The 23,943-nt window shown below is 42.1% G+C and overlaps 1 protein-coding gene across 4 annotated transcripts in view; it reads right to left on the bottom strand.

The window, feature by feature from the left end:
- The window catches only part of pcdh7b (protocadherin 7b), a 357,471-nt gene extending 351,756 nt beyond the window's left edge, over positions 1 to 5,715 (bottom strand). For all 4 annotated transcript variants that reach the window (XM_055637831.1, XM_055637858.1, XM_055637847.1 and 1 more), the window contains exon 1: positions 1,247 to 5,715. In XM_055637831.1, the coding sequence (XP_055493806.1) occupies positions 1,247 to 4,378 (3,132 nt within the window). In that variant the 5' untranslated portion in view covers positions 4,379 to 5,715. The remainder of the gene's footprint in view (positions 1 to 1,246) is intronic.
- Between the last annotated feature and the right edge of the window lie 18,228 nt (positions 5,716 to 23,943).

Below are 23,943 nucleotides of genomic sequence, written 5' to 3' on the forward strand. Positions count from 1 at the left end.
TAATAGTTTGTTCTTATTAATTTAGGAGAGTCAGTTAGAGACTGACCTACAATCCATCACATATTTACAACATTCAATTTCTGAGAATGACGATAAGAACGTTAAAACATCAATATCAGAATAGTATCGGAATATATTTCAATTTGTTCAGAAGAGCATTTAGAATTTTATAAACTTTGAAATGGTCATTTAGAATGCTTTTGGAGTCTGATTTCAAACATTCCCAAAAGGCTGTGAAAAAATGAAGACATTTGAAAACTTTCAAGGCTGCAGAAATACTTCCATACAACAGTGCAATATTCCAAAACTACTTTGTGCAAAGTATTCAAAATCCAATTAATGTTGTCCAAATAAAGTTTGTAGAAAACTGATTGACCACAGGTTCAATTTTATCCATCACAACTTTGTTATTTTTAGTAACTTAAACTGATCTAGTAACTAAACTCCTCTCCTAAATGCAGATACATTATCATCAGTGCAGGATCTAACATACAAATGCCACTGTATGTGATCTCCATCCCAGGATGATATCTGAGCTGCAGCTGTGTAGCTATTAACGCATCAAATATAGCACTTTTGTTGATCTATATACCAATAAATGCATAAAGACAAGCGTGCTTATAAATGTAAAGAACATCTCTAGAGATTGTTTTCATAGTGGCATTCATACAGCCTGAGTTTTACCATCACTGACTGGGATTTGATAAAATGTTGATGTTCCAAATACCAACAATTTAAAGGAATCTCCACAAATTTATTTTCTTTTTTATTTGCTTATCTTGCACAATACGAATACAAATGGACATAAATGTATCACAGTGTAGTTGTCACTGTGAACTAGATCTGTGGGGAACTGATTCTCTTTGACAGAGAGGGGATAAGGAGACCAAAAAAGAGATGGAAAACATGTTTTTCAGTACTATGACATAAAACAGGCTTGAGTAACCAATCTGCACATCACTATCTGCCTGATTATGTTTTGTTACTTTGCCTTTGCAGATTATACACATTTATCTAATTACTTCCATATCTTACCATTTAGGTTTCATTTATTCGAAATCAATTAATCAGAAGTTTTATACATTTCTCTAATTCTACTTTAGAACAACAACCTATCTTTACAAAAAACAATTATGAATGCTTGTGCATCATCATGAACATGTGTGTATACTGACAAATATTAACAATATAATGCACTTTGATTTCTTTCCTCACATACATTTTTTGGGTAATTATTGCTTCTTACCTGTTTGCTGTACTTGTTATTGGTCTGACAGCTGTACTCTGAGCAATGGTCCGATTCAATTGAGATGTTGTCTCCTGTCCCTACGAAGGTATTCGCCGGTGGAAGTTCTTGCACTGCCTGGTGTTTCTTCCCTGCAGTAGGCGACTGAGGGTGAAGCTGAACTGTTGGCAATGGAGAGCTAGATTTGTAATGCCTTCCGAGATCAGGACTGCCTGGTCCACCATTCATGGAGTGATAACATCCCATGCCAGGGCTCTCTGTGAGCTTCTCGTGCACACTATCATATCGCTGTCCATTTGGTTTTGACGCTTCCACAGTCACAATGCTACTGTACAGAGGTTGTTTGGCCTTTTTGTTCTTTTTGTCCTTTTTGGGTTTTTTGGACTTGTCATGTTGCTGGGGTGTGAAAAAGTCCTCTGGGTCCTTTTTGCCTGCCTCATATCCATTCTTGGATTTTTTCGGTCTACAGTACCTTGCCAAAACCACAACCAAGATGATTAAGATCACTGTCATGACCCCAGCAACAACCCCAATGACAATGCTGAGCCTTTGCTTGCTCATCTCATAGTTTGGGTCACCTGCAATATCTTGCTTGATGGAAGTGCGAAGACTTCTAGCTATCTGAGCTTCCACTGTGGTGGCATTGGAAACACTCTCGTTCACAAACACGTGGACCATTGCAGTGGTGTATTGTGAAGGCTGCCCACTGTCATTGACCTGCACCACCAACCGGTGCAGTCCATAGTGTTTCTGAGTTAGCTTCCCCACCAAGGAGATGACACCACTGGCCGAGTCAATCTCAAAAAGTTTAAAAGGGTTTCCCCCCACAATGCTGTAATTGAGGTCGGCGTTGATGCCAGTGTCACTGTCCGTGGCCAGGACTGTGGCCACCACTGTCCGCAAGTTACTAGAAGGAGGAAGCAGGGTGTAAGACGCATTCTTGGGGAAAGTGATTGTGGGCGGGTTGTCATTGTCGTCCATGACATACAGCGATATCATCGCCGTGGAAGATTTAGGGGGCTCTCCCCCGTCTACTGCCTTGACTTTGAAAGAGTAGGTTGTCTGCTGCTCGCGGTCGAAGGAGACGGTGGAGAAGATGGTGCCCGTGTCGTTGTCTATGGAAAAGACGTTGTTGTCCTCTTCGATGAAGAGGCTCATCTCGGCGTTGGTGCCCTGGTCTGCGTCCATCACTGTGACCATGCCGACCGGGCTGTTGGGCGGCAAGTTTTCTTTCACGTAGAAGGTGAAGAGGTCCTGCATGAAGCGGGGCTCGTTGTCGTTGGTGTCCTGGACTTGGACCACCACGGTGGCGCTGCCCTGTAGGGCGGGGGTGCCTCGGTCCCGGGCCACCACACGGAACTCGTAGCGCTCTGCCTGCTCACGGTCCAGCACAATGTTGGCTCGAATGGCGCCCTTGACCGGGTCGATGGAGAAGACGCCGGCAGCCGCAGAGTCCAGCGAGTAGCTCAGCTCGGCGTTGCGCCCATCGTCCGCGTCGGTGGCCACCACGGCGGCGACTAGGTCGCCGGGCGAGTTGTTCTCGGGGATGGCGAGACGGTAGACGGCCCGCGGGAAGATGGGCGGGTTGTCGTTCACGTCGGCCACTCTGACGAGGAGAGAGTTGTTGCTGGACAGGCTGGGGCTGCCCGAGTCCACGGCCACGATCACCACCGAGTACTCCCTCACCGACTCGTAGTCCAGCGGCGCCGAGGTGTGCAAGAAGTACTTCTTCTTCCTGGGCTGCAGTGGCAGCGGCGGCTGCTGCTCCGTGTCCGCCTCGCTGGCCGGCCTCAGCTGGAAGGGCACGTCGCCCACCACCGTGCAGGTCACGGCGCCGTTCTCGCCCTGGTCCCGGTCGGATACCTGCACCAGAGCCACCGGCGTGTCCACCAACACGTCCTCCACCACGCTGGCCGCACCGTCCCGCAACACGATGCGCCCGATCTTGCGGATGTCCACCAGCGGCGCGTTGTCGTTCTGGTCGCTGATGGCGAGCAGCACTGTGGCCCTGTCGGTCCGCGGGGGTTGCCCCCGGTCCCGGGCCAGCACCCCGAAGCGGAGCTGGTTCACCTCCTCCCGGTCGATGCGGCGCAGCACGCTGAGCCAGCCGCTGTTCTCGTCCAAACGCAGCAGCCGCCTGGCCGCTTCACTCGCCCCGCCGAAAGCGTACTCCACCTGCCCGTTCACCCCGATGTCCGGGTCGCCAGCCCGCAGCTGCAGGATGCGGCTCCCCGCCGGGCTGTTCTCGGGTAGCCGGGCCTCGTACAGCTGCCGTTCGAAACGGGGGCTGTTGTCGTTCACATCCGAGATCAGGACCCGCAGCAGAGCGCTGGAGGAGCGAGCTGGGCGCCCGCCGTCACTCGCCCTCAGCCTCAGCTCGTAGGAGTCGCGGACCTCCCGGTCCAGAGCCCCCTTGACGATCAGCTGCGGTTGTTTGCCCCCGTCCGGGGTATCGGCTACCTGCAGCTCAAACACGCTACTGCTGCCGTCGCCCTGTCCCGGCTCGTCGCTGCCGCCTCCACCTCCACCCGGCACCTTGCCGCTGCTGCTGCTGCCCAGCGCCGGCTCCAGCCCTCGCCTGCCCCCCTGGCCGCTCTCATCCTGCAGCAGCAGCAGCTCGTAGCGCTCGATGCCGTTGGTGCCGAAGTCCCGGTCGGTGGCGGTGGGCAGTAGGTAGAGGGTGCCCACTGGCCGGTTCTCCTCCACGGTCAGCGTGAGCACGGGCGAGGGGAAAGAGGGAGCGTTGTCGTTGATGTCGTCCACCACCACCTGGCCGTCGTGAAGTTCCACCCAGCTCTGGGCCGGCCCGATCACCGACACCTCGAAGTCGATGAAGCACTCGTTGGCGTCGAAGATGCGCTGGCACTGCGGCAGCTTCTCTCGGTCGATGCGCCGGCCGGTGGTGCACAGCTCTCCCGTGATGTTGTCGATCTTAAAGTACTCCGAGCCCGACTCCAGGCTGAATGTCACTTCTCCCGAGCCTGCCACGATGCCCAGGTCGCTGGCCACATTACCGATCCGCACATCGGCCGGTCCCTCCTCGGTGATCCGGTAACGGAGAGCTTGCTTGCCGCTCACCGGGACGGCGGAGATGGCCACCAGCGAAAGCACCAGTGGCAAACAGAAACTCATCTCTCCGAGTAAATTTTCCCCCTCCCTACCACCACCGCCACCTCCTCACCCTCCACCGATTAATCGCACCAAATCTTTGTTCCTATTGTCCGTTTCAACAGTCCAACAACACTCAGTAAAGTAATCTGCAGAAACACTCACCGGGACACGCACTCACAGAGACACCGCTTTAGCTTTGACATTCCTCTCCTGTAAATTGGATCACTCTATTCCGCTCGAGCATGTTGCTGCTCTCGGGACTCCAGCGCAGGGAAGGAGAAGCATTTAGTAAAATTGGTCACCTGAATCCGTTAGTGCTTAGGACGTGCCTTTTCATTCACGCTGTTCCAAGTTTGTCCTGCATCCGCAGTTGGTGCTTCTTTACCTGCGTGCTAGTGGTTTCTGTAAACTGTATGTGTGCATGTAGCACTCTGAGTGCTCCAAGCTTGCTATTGCAGTCTTTCCCTTTCTCTGCACACTCTTCTATTCGCTCGCTCGCTCGCTCACTCTCTCGCTCTCGCTCTCCCTCTCTCTCTCTCTCCCCCCCTCCAACCTCCCTCTTCGCCCGCTCCCGAATGACTGAAGACGCAGCAACTGAATAGCGGAAAGAGGTAGGAAACCCGGGCAGAAAGTTGAAAGGGCGATTGTAGGATTACTGTGAACGCGATCCCATTCTCCGTGTCCAAGACGATTAGATGGGCAGAGTCCCGCAGAATAAAGGTTGCAGTTAATGACTTTCTTATTCGTATTCAGCCCGGAGAACCCGGTACAAGGAGGTGATCTGCCAAGATGCGTCTAAATGCAGATATGCGTCCGGATTGAACGTGGATTGGGAAATCCTGTCTGTTAAAACATAAATCCGAATGAGTGCTAACTGATTTCACGATGCGGATCTTTAAAACAAACGACGTCCGCCAGCGGATGGCTTCTGGTTCGGGTCAGAGCAGTGGAATAAACGAAACCTCCACAATTAAAGAGGGATTTGGCTGCCGTACTTTCACAACAGCAAGTTTTCTTATTCCAGACCCTGGGCTGTTTCTCAGTCGCCTGACGCAGTCCTTTCAGCGGTGCTGAATCCTTCGCTGAGAGAGAAAACAAAAGTCCTTCCTTGTTATTCGATTAGTCTTGGTCTGCTGAATAGTTCATTGCTATTCCTGCAGTTGAAGTTGGGTTTGCCTTCCCTCGTATAATTCAGCCTTCTGTATTCAGAGTGTGGCTATAGGTTATAGCGCAAACCCGGCTCCAATGCCGATGTTTCGCAAAGGATCGGAGTCTATAAAAGAGTGAATGCAATAATGTCCTCTCCCTCCAGCTGGAGATCTGCAATTCCGCTGCTTACCCTCCGCTATCCGCACGATGTCGACTGTGGATTCAGGTTAACAGCAGAGTTCCGATTTCTCGCTCCCTCCCTCTTTTGTATGCCATCCCGCTCGGAGTGTGGGTGAATGTGAGAGTTTTCTGACTCATTTGAGGTAGCGTCACCTACAGAGTGGAAAGGAACTGATGCACGGTCAGGAAATGCAGAGATTCATTTTTTCTACATCATCAATCTCCCTCCTCATTTGCTTCATTTCACGTTTGTCGCTTCCCCCTTTTCCCCTGCCGTTCCATTTATTTTAATTCAACGTTATTTTCTTTTCAAGCAGATTAGTGGCGTTTTAGATATCATTCCACATCCACATTTTATCTCACGGTGTGCATTCGGTTACCGAGCTTACCTTCATTCAGAAGCAGCTTCTCGAAAGTAGATTGTTATTTGTGATGAATATATGCCTATCTGCATATCTGATTAAATAAAAAAATAAAACAAGCTCGCCTTTTAGCGTTAAGAGAATGTGTGGTTGTTTTAAAACTCGCCTTTTATACGGCCACAGCAGAGGTAGGAAAAGCTCATGCTTGTGCGAGAGAGATACCGAGGTTGCGAGTTTGGTGTGGATATATAGTATTGTTTTAAAGAAACAGTTTATTTCCAAGCGTGATAAAGAGTGAGCTTTTCTCTGCGGACCCCTTTCCCGCAAAGCCAGGGTTCGAGTATCGATAGTATGTTGAAAAAAACACAAAAATACGTTTTAACAAGAAAGCGAACGGATAACTCGGTCTCTAATTTCATTTCTGCAAAGCATTGCTATTTTTGTTTCTGCTGCGGCGATGCGCGGCGTGCGACAGCCGTGACTTTTCCGAGAGGGAGCCGGGGAGGGGTTGGCAAGGATGTGGGCTGCGAGGAGATGCTGCTGGGGGACGAAAGTTGTGTGTCGGAGGAGTGCAGCGCCGGAGCGGCCGGAGCGCAGTGAGGCTGCGGCAGCAATGAGCAGCGCTTGCGCGGCGAGGGGAGGGGAGGGGAGGGAGCAGAGGTGTGGGGCAGCAGCATTTGGTGACAGTCAGAAAGTGATGACAGAGACAGAAAAAAAATCCCGGCGAAGGCAAGAAGACGTTTGCCGAGAGAGCACGGCCGAATGTATAAAAACGATAAACGGAACAGAGAGAGGAAGGGAGAAAAAAAACCTGCCAGGCTAAAAATCAGCACGTATTCTTTCACCCACCTCATCAGTTACCGCTTAAGATAATTATAGCTTTTAATACCTAGCCTGAGTCCAAACACAAAGCTGAATGAGGCATATTTAACCAGATCGGTTATCGAATGAAATAACTACAGTGTGATGCTAGTAATCAGTTCGAGGACCATTTATTTAAAAGCAGTGGTTATATTTACATATCAAAGAAACTTTTGGTGTGATTTACATTCTTATGCATGAGCAGTTCTGGGCAGGATGTGGAAGCGGCGCAATCAGTGAATCAGAATTTTAATTAAAACGAGGAATACGCACCATTGGCGCTTTGAGCTACGAATGTCTGACAGCTTTAGCAAGGCGAGTTTTAATAACTCATATTTCAACTTTATGGCCATTGATAAACAGTGGACAGCAGTATACTGGTTATAAATTATCTTAAACTGAAAGGTCAGACGACTATGCAGTCTCATCAACATATACTGGATGAATCCCCGATATCACCAAGATCCTGCAAGGTTTTGATATACGCAAATTGTAGCCAAGTCCCAATTTAAGATACAAGAGCCAGTCCACTTTTGTTTTCGATATTGTGACCTCAAAGTTCACCGTGTTAGTATAGATAACGCAAAAGAATAAAAACCTTAGGCCGTACATTTTTTCCCTAAATGCACACGTGGATGCTTAATGCCGAAGACAATGATACATACAATTGCGCTGTTTTTAAAATCCATATTCATGGTGGTAGAAATGTAAATCTGGTCAGCAATTTCAGTTTTGGGCCGTGTTATTTCCAGCATAAATCGTTGATATTGGACATTATCATGAACCATTGTTACACCACGAAATAGGTGTAGAGAATAACCATGTGATATTTCCACTTTAAATATAAATTATATATATAGCTTTATACTGGTGATCTATAATAGTGCAATCATCAAATTAGCTATTTTTAATTGACACTATACTTCACAAATTGTAGCTATTAAGGAACATTATGTCAGAGATATCTCCACCCCGCCATGTAGTACTAAGTTTTCTTCTGTGTTGCTACATATAATTTGTTGAATTACCACATCCAATTGTTGGAGGCACACAAGGATTTCCAAATTTAAAGCAGGGTCATGACCTGAAACGTCACCTATTTCTTTTCTCCAGAGATGCTGTCTGATCCGTTGAGTTATTCAAGCATTTTTTGTCTATCTTCATCAAAAATCACTGATGTCCCCACCCTTGACAACAATCTTAACAATGTATCTGTGATTGATGGTGCTTGATTGCAGATGAGGATAGGAGTCTCATGTTGCATATTTGTGAATAATTATCAAAACCAATTTGAACACATGAACATGCCACTCGGATTACTATCTCGGAACATTTGGGGAAGAAGTTTATAGAAAAATATTTAGTTAGCTTTATGATCAGAGTGAATGGGTATCACAGTGGCACAGCTGGTAGAGGGGTTGCCTCACAGTTTCAGAGACCTGGATTCAATCCTGACCCTGGGTGCTGACAGTGTGGAGTTTGCATGTTCTCCATGTGACCACATGGGTTTCTTCTTGTTCTCCAGTTTTCTCCTGCATCCGAAAGACATACAGATTTGTAGGTTAATTGGCTTCTGTAAAACTTGTAAATTGTCCCTAGTGTGTAGGATAGTGCTAGTGTATATATAACTGGTCGGTGCGGATTCAGTGGACATAAGGGCCTGTTTCCATGCTGTATCTCTTAAACTTAAGCCTAAAGACATGCAGGTTTGTAATTTAAATAATCTACGTAAATTGCCCCAAGTGTGTTGAGATTAGTTACGAAAGTGGGCTAACATAGAACTAATGTGAACGGGGGGTCGATGATCGGCACAGGCTCAGTGGATCAGATGCAGAATCCATGCTGCATCTTCAAATTCAATTCAAAACAAAACAATATAATTAATTAAACATTTCCACATGAATTTAGGTGAATCACAAAAGGAATTTGTTTTGATCTTACAAACTAGAGAAGATTAAGATTCACATACACCTGACAGAACTTGCTTTTCCCCTTTGCAATTATGCCGAATGAATCCTGACAAGTGACATTTTGAGCCTACACATAATTATAAGTATTGTATATGCAATTATGAGCAGGGTGGAGTTGACCTTTAGGTAGGCGATTCATTGGAAAGGAATGTTTTAGATTAGTAACGTGTTGTTTTGTGGGTCAGTTTCCCACCCCATCCCATGCCAGTTGCCCTCCCTAAGCTGCTTGGTATGTTTTCCCTCATGAACAAACTGAATGGAAAGTAAGACCTATCATTCATTGAGGTATGGGAGAATGTATAGATAAAGCTAAGAACCTGGTTATACTGAAATTTACAAATATATTAAAGATAATTGTGTGCATCAGCTTCCAAACAACTTAATGGAAAACATTGCCTGAAGTAAAGGGCAATCAGACTTGCTGCTTGATTAATTTTTTTGTTAAGGCAGTTAGATTTTGGAATGATTACATTTTTATTGGGTGCCCACATTAACCAGTGATGCAATGACCATTTCCTTTCAGCAACAGATGTTGAAGTTATACTTGCAATGGAAAATGCCAAGAGAATTATTGGGTGATTTGGTGCAATTAGGCATGCGCCTGTGCAGTAAAGAGTGGAAATAATAGACTAGCTGCAGGGAAGTGTTTCATCTAAGCGTACTCTAATGCAGTAGTGTACATTTTCCATTTCCCACATCCTTTTGACCTCCTTTAGTGAACCTACTGATGTCAATTAATGCAAATTTGTAAATATTTTTGCTGTAAGCTTGTCCACCAGGATATGGCTTCCAAAGACTTCTTCATCCAATGGCTTCTTTATCTCTTCACATCATCTGCTATATTTCTTGTTTCTCTTATCCCTAACCAGTCTGAAGAACGGTCTTGACCAGAAACGTCACCCATTCCTTCTCTCCAGATATGCTGCCTGTCCCACTGAGTTACTCCGGCTTTTTCTGTCCATCTATGCCTTCTAATCTATGCCTTCTAATTTACATAATTTTGTTCAGACCAAAAGGTCTGAATGACAATAAAGGATCTATCTATCTATCTATCTATCTATCTATCTATCTATCTATCTATCTATCTATCTATCTATCTATCTATCTATCTATCTATCTATCTATCTATCTATCTATCTATCTATCTATCTATCTATCTATCTATCTATCTATCTATCTATCTATCTATCTATCTATCTATGTTTATCAAAGGGAAAGCAGCATCTGAGCCCAGATTGAATTCCAAACCAGTCCCTGACGATGGAAAGGCTATCCACCCATAATTCTTCTTTATAATTATTTAACTTAAAATGTGTTAGTAACTCTAATGTAAAAGCAGCGTTCTGCACTTGGCAAAAGTAAAGACTGTTCAAAATAATCATATTGAAAATCATTTGAATGAAAAGACATTGACCTGTTTGGTTAACTAACTTGTTCTTTCCCTATTGATGCGTCCTGACGAACTAAGTATTTTCAGCACTTGTTGCTGTTAGGACATTTAATTATTATAATCAAATAAAATATATAAAATAATTCAATGCAATTTTGATCATTCAAACAATTCAAAGCAAAATTCAATGGATTTTTTAATTACTTTATTTTCCTGATAATTGCAGATTTTACTTTTGAAATGGTGCAAATAGATAGCATGGAATTATACCATTTTGTGTCTATCTTCTGTTTAAACCAGCATCTGCAGTTCCTTCCTATGCATGGAATTATACTATTGGTAGAGGCTACTTTGGAAGATGGAAAACAAATTTACATCCAATTTGCGATAATATCTGTGCCATTGGAGAAGAGACATCAATCTAGCACATGGAACTTTTAGAGTCAGTTGAGATGAATGTCCTAAGTTTTTAACCTTTAAGTGTCATTTGGTTTGAGCTGTTCATATAAATAATACAGTCAATATCAAATGCAAGTTGAGTGGAAACAGAACTTCTTGGATTGAAATAACACCATTATGAGAAATTTAATACCAACCAAACTAAGATGATACATAAAACTGATGATGTAACTTTAATTAAAACACAGCTTTTGCTTATTTTTTAATAATCCTGATAATAAATTATGTGGTCCATGGATATGAATCTCCAAAATATTACAGCTCAATTAAAAACTCTATCCACAATAATGTGAACATTACAATGCTGTGCAGAAAGGTACTGTGCAAGAGCAATATAATTTGACCCAACCCCTATCCTTTCCCACAGTTCATTCCTTTCAGCTCCTGCTCAAATTCCAATAAATTAATAAAATAAATTCTACAAACCACAACAAAATTAGAAACCAATCCGTAAAATGCTACTTAGATCTGATAGGCAAGCAGAAATGTCATTACTGATATGCAAGCAGTTGAATATTATATGTTAAAGGTACAAATAAAAAGGTATTACTTTTAACACATGGTGTCATTTGACTGATACATGCAGTTTATCTCCAAGAGAAATATTTAACAAGATAACTAAGATTTGCCTTTGTTAACTGTTAGCTTTAAAATAATTGAAATCATTCCCTGTCTGTTCAAAACGCATTATTGTTGTACCAAGTTACAATATTAAAGTATCAATTTGACAAGAGTTTTTGCAGCAACTGAAGTACTTAAAATATGTGGTAACTTTGATTTGAGTTTACCTCATATTCAGATATTTACACAGAATGCAATCTCCTGGTGTCTGATTGATTTATTTAAATTAATGGAACCTGACAAGCAGATCATCATTGATAGACACAAACTGCTGGAGTAACTCAGCGGGTCAGGCTGCACCTCTGGAGAAAAAGGAGTAGGTAATGTATCGGGTCGAGACCCTTCTTCAGACTGAGAGACAGGGGAGTGGGCTTCAGACAGCATCTGCTTAATCAGCAGAAATTAAATCATCTCAAAAATAGGTTTCAAAATGTTCAAAGTGATCTTGTCATCAAGTGCAATTGCACAGCCGCTAACGGGATATGGAAAGAATTGAGATCACATCCTGCCTACTACAGATCTAGAAATCTTCACAGGCCTTTTCACATCAGTATATAAACCTAGCAGTTTATTGACAAGATTACAAAATACACAGCACACACAGATAGATATCTTTGAAATAAACTTTAATTCATGGGAAATTGCTAATATTGTCTTTATATTGCAAATTGGGAATCTCCACAGCCTGATTTCCATTCTCACTCATGCAAAACTTATATTGACAAAGTAGAGAATGGTCTCAATGCGAAATGTCACCTATCCATGTTCTCCTGAGATGCTGCCTGATCTGCCGAGTTACTCCAGCACCTTGTGTCCTTTTATGCCAACAAAGCTTGTCCCATTGTCTGCGGGGGGAGAAACAGCGTGAACTTTTCAGGTTGGTAACCTTTTATAAGAACACTTCATTTGCAATCAGGTTGAGCTTAGTAAATAAATTTGCTATTTATGTCAGCTCACCAGCTGACATAAATAGCAAATCTTCCCAAAATTCTCAGTTGAGTATGAAATAAATGTATATGCAGCTACTGTACTGAGGACTTCTTTCAGACATTTCTTTGTTTTTAGGCAGAGTTACTGAGAGAAGGAGGAGTTATTTATCGACCCATTTTTGGGAAGAGGAGGATTAGGAAGCAGTTGAGCAACTTAAGCAACAACATCAGGAGCCACCAGGAGAGCACAGAGGCACTACAGCACACTCTGTCAGAACATTGCACCGAACTGCAAGCCACGTGCAGCTGTCCTTCTCTTCTGGTAGATGCACAGCCTCAGCATCGGTTCCCAAGAGCTCAGGGAAACATTGTGTAAGGAGGTGCAGATTCTTCTGCCAAACTTCTGCAGCCTTCCTGCTGTGGAAATGGCAAACTTCTGTGCTGTCTTGTCACCCTCTGTCAGTGGCAGTCAGGCAACAGCTGCTATCAATTTTTTTTTGCTTCAGGGTCTTTCCAATTTGAAGTGAGAAACATGGCACCAGTTGGCTCCACTTGCCAGTATAATACAAGAGGCAGATGCTCTTTTCATTAAGGCAAGCCATTACATAAAGTTCTCCCTATAGTGGCTGGCAATGAGCAAGACCAACCAATAGGATTGCAAAAGAGTGCTATTGACTGCCTTCACGTGGCATTGAAGGTAACACCAGGTCACCCAATGATCCTCCACCAACAGAGATGAATACCATTCTCTCAATGACCTGAATACCATCCTCACAGTGACCTGGGACTATGATCACACAAGCTTCAGCTGGCTTCTCTTGTATCACTTAAACTATGTCTTCGTTTCTATATCTCTGCTCTTTTTGATATTCAGTGGGGAGATTTCAGCATATCTATGAAGAGATGGATCATTAGCAATTATCCTATCCATTCCCATAAAATGAATTGAAAGGCTATTCATTGCTATCCATGGGACTATCAAACACAACAATAATGTTTTGAAATAATGATGGATGCCATGTTCAACTAGGATTTCTTCAAAACCAATTAATTACCATCTTCAAAAGTGTGGTTGCCATACATTACTTACCTTAAAAATGGTCAGCCAGCAGCAGTTGGGGTTTATTCATTATTGGAGCAAATATAACTCAGAGCAGATGAGAGTGCGGGAGAATCTGCAGTGCGATCTCTAAAACAGCCACCACTATGACCAGCAACTGATAGAGCTTCCTGGACATAATTCAAAACCAATAACTTCACGCTATGCTGCAGACATACAAATCAGAAATTGCATGTGATCGAGTGAGTTGAAGACCCTCTTTCTCAAAACCTTCTATCCATTTAGAGATCTTGGAGAAAGGTTCAAAATGCAATATGAGCACGACAGTGTAAAAAAGCCATGGAGTCAGTACTAAGTATCAATGTATTGCACACTTAATTTGAAGGATCAGGACAAAATGAAGAACTGCATTCAAACACAAAAAATTAGGTTTAGGGTAAGCCATATTGTCACTTGAGCCATTTAATGAAATCAAAGCTAATCAGATTTTGGACTCAACTCCATATTCCCCACTTATCTTAATTCCTTGAGTCCAAATATTGTATCTGTGTACCTGAACCTTAAATTACCACCTGCACAGCTATCTGGTGTAGAATAAGCCAGAGATTTACTGCCCTCTAAGTGAAACAAAATCATCAACTCCACTCCAATTGGGTGACCCATTATTATTAATCCATGTTCCCCAGTTCCAGATTACTTCATGAGGGAAATAAAAGTATCAGCATCTAAATTATCAAGGCCTTTATCAGACATCCTTTCATGGGCTTAAAGCACATTAAATATATTTGCCATTTACTTGGCCAAGCACAATAATTCTATATCCTAAGACTCTAAAAGTATCAGACCCCTATCCCTCTCCCATTTCCCACATTCAATTTTAATTCCTTACAGAAGATTGTCTTTTGCAGAAAATGTAGCAGAGAGTTGGTACTGTTTTGCAGCACATGTTATTCATCTGTGTGAGGCTGCTTATGTTTGAAAATAATTTGAAAAGAACCAGCATAAAAACTGAAGAAACAGAAGGAGATACCATTGTGTTAAAGAGAAGTTTCACTTATTGCTAACGTTAATATGCAGAGGGGGGGGAGCATCCTGTTGCAAGAGGCAAGCCAAGTTTATAAAGAACTTGGAGAAATATTTGAAGGTGGACAAAAATGTTGGAGAAAGACAGCAGGTGAGGCAGCATCTATGGAGCGAAGGAAATAGGCAACGTTTCGGGTCAAAACCCTTCTTCAGACTGACGTGAGGTGGGGGAAGGGGGAGAGAAGAAAGGAAGAGGCGGAGACAGTCGGCTGAGGAAGAGCTGAGAAGGGGAGGAGAAAGCAGGAACTACTTGAAATATTTGGTGACACCATGATCTAAAGGGATGGTGGATTTACATGTGTGCAGTGTAAAATTACTTAATCCTGTTATTTTGTTCATATTCTGTTTGAAACTGTTATAAGCCAATGAGCTGCATGTGAATTATTTGTTAGATAAAGAAAAATACTTCTGTGACTTCCAAATGGAGATGGAGTTACTAAAGAGTTGGAATGAAGGTTTCAATGCTCATGGGTTGAGGTGCACAATGCTGTTATGAAAAAAATGTGGCACTTTCAAATAGAGACAGGAATACTTGCAATTTACGGTTGTCATTTTGGACGGGTCATTAATTGTATTCCTGCACCAAGTACTTGGCGTGATGCCTCAGGCACTGGCAAATTCATCAACACATTTCCAGTTCCAGTTAATATTTTGGAACAATGTTATTTTTGGTTATGACATCTCCTTTGTTTTTCTCATGCTCAATTAGACCTCCGCGGCCCTATCACCGTTTTTTCCAATAGTCTGAAAATACTAGAAGCTAGCAGAAGATTCTCTTTTTCAAGGCACTGTACTCATAAAACCACTCCTCGTCTCGGGGTGACTTAGCTGCTCTCTGTATGAACCATTCACTAAACATTCCAAAGTTCAGACAGATTTTCCATTCCCCAATTGAATACAACACACATCAACAATCCCAATGTTAGCTACTGATGAAATGCAAAATTAGCTTTGCTTCTTATTCATGTATCTATCTATCCAACAAAATAGCAGGACATAACACCCCGCTTGATAGGGACGCCCATCCACAACTATTCATTCACATCATCACCAATGCAACTCGCTGTGGTTTTGTACTAGCCATAGGATGTACTGAAGTAACTCAGCAGTGCCTTCCAAACCCATGGCATCTACCAGCTACAAGGATCAGGACAGCAAAACCATGGAGGACACATCACCATCCGGAAGCTGCCTTCCAATCTACACACCATTCTGACATAGAATTATAAGGCAGTACCTTCACTCGTGCACAAATCCTAGAACTCTCTCCCTAATAATATTGTGGATATCGCCACACATCAAGGACTTCTGCAGTTCGAGAGCAGCTCACCATCATTTTCTCAAGGGTGATTAAGGATAGGAAATTAAATGCTGGCTCAGCCTGCAAATTTCACATGCCTTGAATTAACATAAAAAGTATCCTGAACACCCAGCAGGGATGTTGGCACGAAGGTGGGGACAAGGGGGTGATTGTGATGAGGGCTGATTTTAGCACACATCTTTGTTACTCTGAAAGTAACTTCAATTTGATTCTACAACAATACATGAAAAGCAACACTACAATAATAGTTTAAATGCTACCAGACTAAAAACCCAATCCCGTTAACCATTTCTTTTCACATTTAACTAAATGTTTTTATTCAACTTTTCTGCCAGGGTAGATGTTTTTATTTTAGCTATCCAAGACACAGAAATTCAAAGCATAATTTTGAAAATAAATTTACTTGAAAAGCAAAAGGATGGGATGGTTGCCACAATATCAAATGGAAAGGATATGTAGAATGAATTGGAAAAAAAACAATAATTAAGAGGGCTCAATGCTAAATAGGCATGAGAAAATAATAAAACAATGTTACTTTTAAGAGGAAAACGGATATAAGAAGAAAAGGAATAGCAACAGCACAATACAAAGGCATTGCAGATTTGCAAAAATAAGCTAAGTAATGCAAAGTATGAAATAAACTCTATATCTCCACCTAGAGGTTAGGTAAAGAAAATCAGCAAATTTATATCTGTTTAATGCTTTAGCACAAGTGCATTCAGTGTTAATACCATGAAATATTTAGATAACCAAGTTTTTTTGCCATAAGATTACACTGATAAAGTTGAGGCCACTATGGCACTTTGTATGTAAACTGAATATATATATAAATAATTGTTTTATGGTCTATGAGTAGCAATCCAATTTTAGTAATAAATATGATCCTTATCTTCAATTCTTTATGATATTTATTATTTAAATTGTTGATGATCTTCCAGATTAAAAAATACATATCATTTATGTAAAGGATTCATCCTCGATAAATTTATACATCAGCTTCAGCAGTAAGATGGTGTTACAATTTCTAGTCAATCTTCCTACTACACTGATGTTTATATCTGGTAATTTTCCACTTTATTTTATCGCACTGTGCCAGAGACACTCCATTCATGATTTACACACCACAGCAGAGGTACTAGACTTGTTTGTCACTCTTCTTCATTGATTCCTTGACAATACTCTGGCATTATATTCCCCATGGAGAATTGCAGAGTGGCCTTGCTATGATTTTTCAGCACTGGGAAACATGCCTGCAAATGTAAGGTTATAGCTGAAGCAGAAATTGTTGAGGTCATTCATTTCAATAGAGGACAATATGTGTGAGAGTCTGAGATGAATATTAGCTTTCTACGTCTTTGTTTAATTGTTTTTTTTAATGTTTTTAAGATTAAAAAAATATATTTTTGATTTAACCTATTGATTTTAAATATTTTTGAATATTCCTGAATGTAAAACCATTCAGGAACATTTGAAATCACCTAATGTAGGATGAGTGAGACCTGTTAGCTGGCTGCTGAATTATAGAAATTGTGTGGATGAGCATGTTCTGTTATCAGCACTGCACTTAATCTTGCAAACAAGGCAAACTTACATTGTGCAAGATTCTGCAACAGCATTAGGCCATTCACCATGCACTAGGGCAGCACTTAGAAGCAAGTTGAAAGTAGGCAATTCATAAGTGCACATCACATAGTCCAACACTGAGCACAGGCTGTTAATTTATCTTTGCATTTGTATTTGCCATAAGAAGAATTCTCTTTCTCTCTGATAATTAAAAAAAAAATTGTCCCATGCATAGTATTTTCCTTCCATACATCATGGGGGCAGCAGTAAGCCACTCTGTTAGTCAATAAATTCATAGCTGATCTGACCGTAATCTCACCATCACATTCGCAATAACCTTTCACCTCTTGCTTACCATAGACCAATCACCAATCAGTCTTAAATTTACTAAGAATTCTTTAGATATTTAAAAGATATGTATTTAATAATAAAATGTGTACTAAGCAATTGTTGAAACTACTATAATGACTACTGGAGAAATTGTCACAAATATTTGTTTTGATTAATATCATTCCAAACTAATAACTTACAATATATAATTTCTCCAAATGTATGAGTGGCTTAGCCACTGCCTTCTGAACAGTTTAGTTATATTTATCACACATATTTTTGTTAATTCATCCAGGATTAGATGTAGCAAATCATTTTCAAAGCTTGTATGCAAAAGATTGTATTTAAAAAGTGGTAAAATGCACTGAAAATAAGTCAATTTAATGTTATTCTCAAGAAATCTTCTGGGGAATGTAAAAAATGTGCTTTGAGGTAATACAGAAAGTTTTTTGCTAACTTGAGAAGAACAAAATAAATTGGCCATTCATCAATTATTTAATAAAGACCTCTAAGATTTCAATTTAAGTTGATCTTATGGTCAAAGAAAAACATTTTCATATGTGTCACAGGTTTTGGTATTTCACCGGGGAAGAATTATAATGAAAGAAAAGAGTTTTCTAGTATTTGATCACCAAGTGGTAACAGCAATGCCCAATATGGTTGAGAATATCACGTTGATTGGTGATCTTGATTTGCACATAGTCAAATGACTTCAGTGAGAGGAAATGGCCTCTGTACATGGGTTTTTACACCTTCAAACCAGACTAAAAATTAGTTGCTGCTAATTGCTATCTAGTGACCCCTACTGGAAAGCTCATAAACATGGACATTAAATGACACGTCTGCTTATTTGTAATGCCTTTTATGCAAAATAATTTAAGAACTTTCTCTCTCAGGGCTCACTGTTAAAGAATAATTATTTGGCAAGAACCAGGAAGCTATTTTCATCAACGAAATATCACAAAATCCAGTGGAGATGAGTATGATTATTTGATCCATCTATCCCATGCTTTCACATGAACCCTTGATGCCTGTTCAGTAAATACACACATTTTTCTCAGTACCTATGCAGCGATGAATTGTAGAGTTTACCCACTTGTTGTGTAAATAAGGCATTGCAGTGTCAGAGCCTGATCAAATGAGACTTAGGACTGCTATCCTTAATCAAGATGCAACTTGTCATGATGAACAAGACTGGCATTTTCTATTCAACCAAACAGTCAACATGACTCAAAAACAAAGAACAGATGCCTGAAAGGTCCAGATGAAAGGCCAGCAACCTAAAATGCTAACTCTATTTCTCTCTGACTGGTGTAAAAAAAATCATGGCTGTTGGAGACACCAGATATTTCAATTTGATTACTGTGTCCAGTTTTGGGCTCCACATTTTTCGAAGCATGAAAGGGCTTCAGGGAGGAGATAGAACATATTTAATATACATATCAGGATGGACTTGACTGATGACTGGAGAAGCTGGAGTTGTTCTTCTTGGAATAGAGGAGATCTGATAGAAGTCAAAATCACAAAGGCCACAAAGAGAGTTGAGTGGGATGAATTGTTCCTAATGGTGAAGGGGCCAAGAATTTAGAGAACATAGAATTGGTAAGACAATCAAATGTTGCACAAATGGGTTTTTTTTCAGTGCAGTGAGCGATTTTATTCTGGAATGCATTGCTTGGTGTAGTAGTTGATCCAGATTCAATTCTGTCATTTCTGAGCAATACCAATCCTATTGAAACTGGATTGCATGCATAAGGGAACCAATCAATCCACAGGCAATTAACCTGCTCTGTTCACTCATTAACCCATCCACTGACACAGCACCTCAGAAGCATATGTAAGTGATACTGGACCTTACTTTCCTGGAGTGAGGAATCAGGGTGAACCTAGAAATCTTTATTCCGGTAGGCGGCGCGACTCTCGTCAGCAGCGGCCTCTGCAGCCCGTCCGCATTTTTATTATTTTTTGTCTATGTTTATATGTAGTTTTTGTTATTTTTTGTTGGGGGGTGTGTGTGTGGGAGGGAGGGGGCAACTTTTAAATCTCTCCCTGCACGGGAGACCCGACCTTTTTCTTGTCGGGTCTCCGTTGTCGTTGGGGCTGCAAATGAGGAGCGGCCTCCAACAGAAGAAGCCGGGGACTCTGGTGCTGACTCACCTCACCGTCGCGGAGCTGGCCGAGTCCAGAGCGGGAGGAGCGGTGGTGGAGCGCTGCTGCTGATGCTGATGCTGATTCGGAGGCTGCAACTGCGGGTCTGCGGACGGCGGCACCGGGAGCCCGCGGGTCCCTGGAGGGAGACCGCTTTTCAGGGCTCCTGCAACGGCGACTTCTCCCGCCCGAGTTGCGGGGTCGAAGAGCTCCTGGAGCGGGGCCTAACATCACCGCCCCGCGCGGCTTGGAATGGCCGCGGGACTCTGCGAGCGCACGCCGGGGGCTCTAACACCAAGACCCGGTGTGCGACCTCGCACCACCCGGCGTGGCTTTAATGGCCGCGGGACAATCGCCATCGCCAGCCGGGGGCTTTGACTTTGACTCTGACATCGGGCGGGGGGGGGAGAGTGCAGTGGAGAGATAAGTTTTTTTGGCCTTCCATCACAGCAATGTGATGGATGTTTATGTAAAATGTAAATTGTGTTGTGTCTGGGGTCTATTTGTTTGTAATGTATGGCTGCAGAAACGGCATTTCGTTTGGACCTCAAGGGGTCTAAATGACAATTAAATTGACTCTCTCTTTAGAGACACAGTGTGGAAACAGGCTCTTTGGCCCACTGAATCCACACCGACCAGTGATCACTCCCTACACCACTAGGGACAATTTTACAATTTTAACAAAACCAATTGACCCACAAACCTCTATGTCTTTGGAGTGTGGGAGGAAACCGGAGTACAGGGAAAACATGCAAACTCTGTACAGACACCCATAGTCAAGATTGAACCCGGGTCTCTGGGACTGTAAGCCAACAATTCTACCGCTGTGTTGTTCATAGATCTGTACTCAGAAACCAAGACAAACAACAGTATTCTCTCTCAAGGGCAGCCAAAATTCCTACCAAAATGAACAAATGCTATAACAACATCACTCTTTCCCCAAATATTCCAGAAGGGGTTGGGACAGAGGTCATCAGTGCAGTGGGTCATGTTCTGCAATATTTAATGTTTGTTTAATGGAGCTTTTACTACAAGGACACAAGCTTACATTGTTCTTCTGATGCCACAGATAACAATGTGATTTTTAAAAGACATCAGAACGGATATATGGACTGGAAGGATTTAGTGCCATAGCCCAATTACTGGCAATGGGACCAATCAGTACGCTATCTTGACTGGTGAGAACAAGATGTGCAAAAAGGTCTGTTTCTGTGCGGTGTAATTCCATACATGACTCTTTGACACCAAGCTATTATCTGAAGAAGTGTCCCGACCCAAAATGTCACCCATCCTTTTTCTCCAGGGGTGCTGACAGACCCTGAATAAGGGTCTCGACCCGAAACGTCACCTATTCCTTCTCTCCAGAGATGTTGCCTGTCCCGCTGAGTTACTCCAGCATTCTGTATCTAAGCTGCCTGAACCGCTAAGTTACTTCAGCGCTTTGTGTCTATCTTCAAGGTATTGTCTCTCCTTTGCCCACAATAGTCAACAAGCTGAATCATTTACTCATCAGCAAACAGCAGCATGGGTCATTAAATCTTTGTCCAAGACATAGAAACATAGAAAATAGGCGCAAGAGGTGGTCATTCGGTCCTTCGAGCCAGCACCACCATTCATTGTGATCATGGCTAATCGTCGCCAATCAATAACCCGTGCCTGCCTTCTCCCCATATCCCTTGACTCCACTAGCCCCTAGAGGTCTATCTAACTCTCTCTTAAATCCATCCAGTGATTTGGCCTCCACTGTGGCAGGGAATTCCATAAATTCACAACTCTCTGGGTGAAAAGGTTTTTTCTCACCTCAGTCTTAAATGGCCTCCCCTTTATTCTAAGACTGTGCCTGGTTCTGGACTCGCCCAACATTGGGAACATTTTTCCTGCATCTAGCATGTCCAGTTCTTTTATAATTTTATATGTTTCTATAAGAACCCCCCTCATCCTTCTTAACTCCAGTGAATACAAGCCTAGTCTTTTCAATCTTTCCTCATATGACAGTCCCACCATCCCAGGGATGGCGGGACTTTTCACGTTAACTATAATCAGCAACCTGGATTCAAATCATAATCTTTAATTGTCCTAGTTTTAAGAAGTAGTTTTCTTTTTGGCTCAAGTTTGTGCTCAAATATATTTGCTTATCACTAAATATCATTGAAAATCTTCTATGAACCGGTGTAACCAAGTGGATAATAGATCATGATTGAAGAAATAATTTATTAAGAATATGCTTTGATACACAGTGTGATCTTTGTGTAGCTTTCTTAGAGCCGCTGAATATAAAATCATCACAAGAAAATCAGTATATTTAATACAAATGGCTCAGCATCTCTGAGGAACTCAATCTTAAATAAATGACTTCAAAAACTATGAACAACTATTGGAGTGTGTTAATGGGTGGAAATGAAATGCTTTAAAACCACGCCAATTAATGGTTATGCACTTAAAACATTTAATTTTAAGAACATTCTCAAAACACACAGAAACCCACAATAATGATTCATTCAGACTGATGATGTGGTCAATAATGAGGTCAGAGCTGGCTTCTAACTTTATTTTAATCGTGGCACGAGAATGTGAAAACTTGAGTTATGCTGAACGTAATTCGGCTGAAAATCCCATAATCCATTTAATTCATTGGGCCAATTTTTGGTCAATAAATATTGTAGCCAAGCAGACGGTAGTGTCCTTGGAATATCTAAAGATGTAAAGAAGCTGGGGTTTTTTTTCCATCACAGCTGAATATATTCTAAGGGAACACGGATATTTCATAATACTACTTTTTTTTTCCTTTTTGTGTATGTATCTATATTCTGGTGAAAGTGAATATTTATTCATCAAAATTACTTCAATTTCTCTCAGGCTGTAGCATCTAGATTAACTAAATGGCTTCAATTCAGAGTGCTACTTGGTTTCCAGTTAGGAGGTGGTGGTGGTGGATTATTGGGCAGATTGAAGGGAAATGAGTGGTATGTGCAAATTTACAAATAGAGGGCTAGCAGACCCCATTCCTGACTGATTGATCAAGTTGATGGTGACCCTATCGGTTATTCAGCTATATTTATTCGGTTAAAGTATTTCCAGTTAATAAACTGGAAGAAAGTAGCTTTCCCTGGTTTATATTTCCCATTTTCCACTCATATTAATGGCAACAGAAAAGTTAACTTGCTACATATTCCCCCACTAAAGACCTTTAAAAAAAAAAACAGGAATCGGGTCTGCTAGCCCTCTATTTATAAAGTTGCACATACCATGTGTATGTTATATGAATTTTAAAACCCTGACTACATCAAATAAAAAATAAATGTTATTTATATTTTCTGTGTATGACTAAAATCATGTTAATTCAAATGAATTTATTTCAGAATTCTCAATCTTATTTTCTTATGTGCAGGGCTGGGGAAGGGGAGGAGACAGCTGAAGAAGCAGGGCTGAGGAAGGGGAGGAGACAGCTGTCTCCTTGCTGTCTCCTCCCCTTCCTCAGCCCTCGGGCTGTCTCCTCCCAACCCTCAGCCTTCGGGCTTCTCCTCCTCCTTTTTCCGTTCTTCTCCCCCACCCCCCCCCCCCCCACCCCCCATCAGTCTGAAGAAGGGTTTTCGGCCCAAAACGTTGCCTATTTCCTTTGCTCCATAGATGCTGCTGCACCCGCTGAGTTTCTCCAGCATTTTTGTGTACCTTCTACAGTACATCTGTAAATATTTGTTAGAGTACTAGTTGGCATGCCGAATCTCTTTCAACTTCTAAGAAAGTAGAAATTCTGCTTTCTAAAAAAGTAGAGGCGGTGGCATGCCTACTTTAGAAAAGCATCTTTCCACAACTTCCTCCAATCACTGAGCTAATTTTGGATTGAATTAGCCATCTAATCTTGGATCCCATGTGCCTCGACCTGGACCTGTCTACCATGCACGTTTTTGTCAAATGTCTCCCTAAAGTCCATATAGACAACATCTACCATCCTGTTTTCAATCTCCTTGCTTAACTCCTCAAAAGATCTCCATAAAATTAGTGAGACTGAATTCCCCCTCACCGAGCAAAGCTATCCCTGAACAGTTCCTGCCTTTACAAATGTATATAATTTGTATCCTTTTTGGCTTACAACTGCTGCCCTTCTTAAATAAGTGAAACAACATTCACTATCCTCCAGCTTTCCAGTAACTCACCTGTGG

This window comes from Leucoraja erinacea, chromosome 1 (genome assembly GCF_028641065.1).
Source record: "Leucoraja erinacea ecotype New England chromosome 1, Leri_hhj_1, whole genome shotgun sequence".
NCBI classification, from domain to species: Eukaryota; Metazoa; Chordata; class Chondrichthyes; order Rajiformes; family Rajidae; genus Leucoraja; species Leucoraja erinaceus.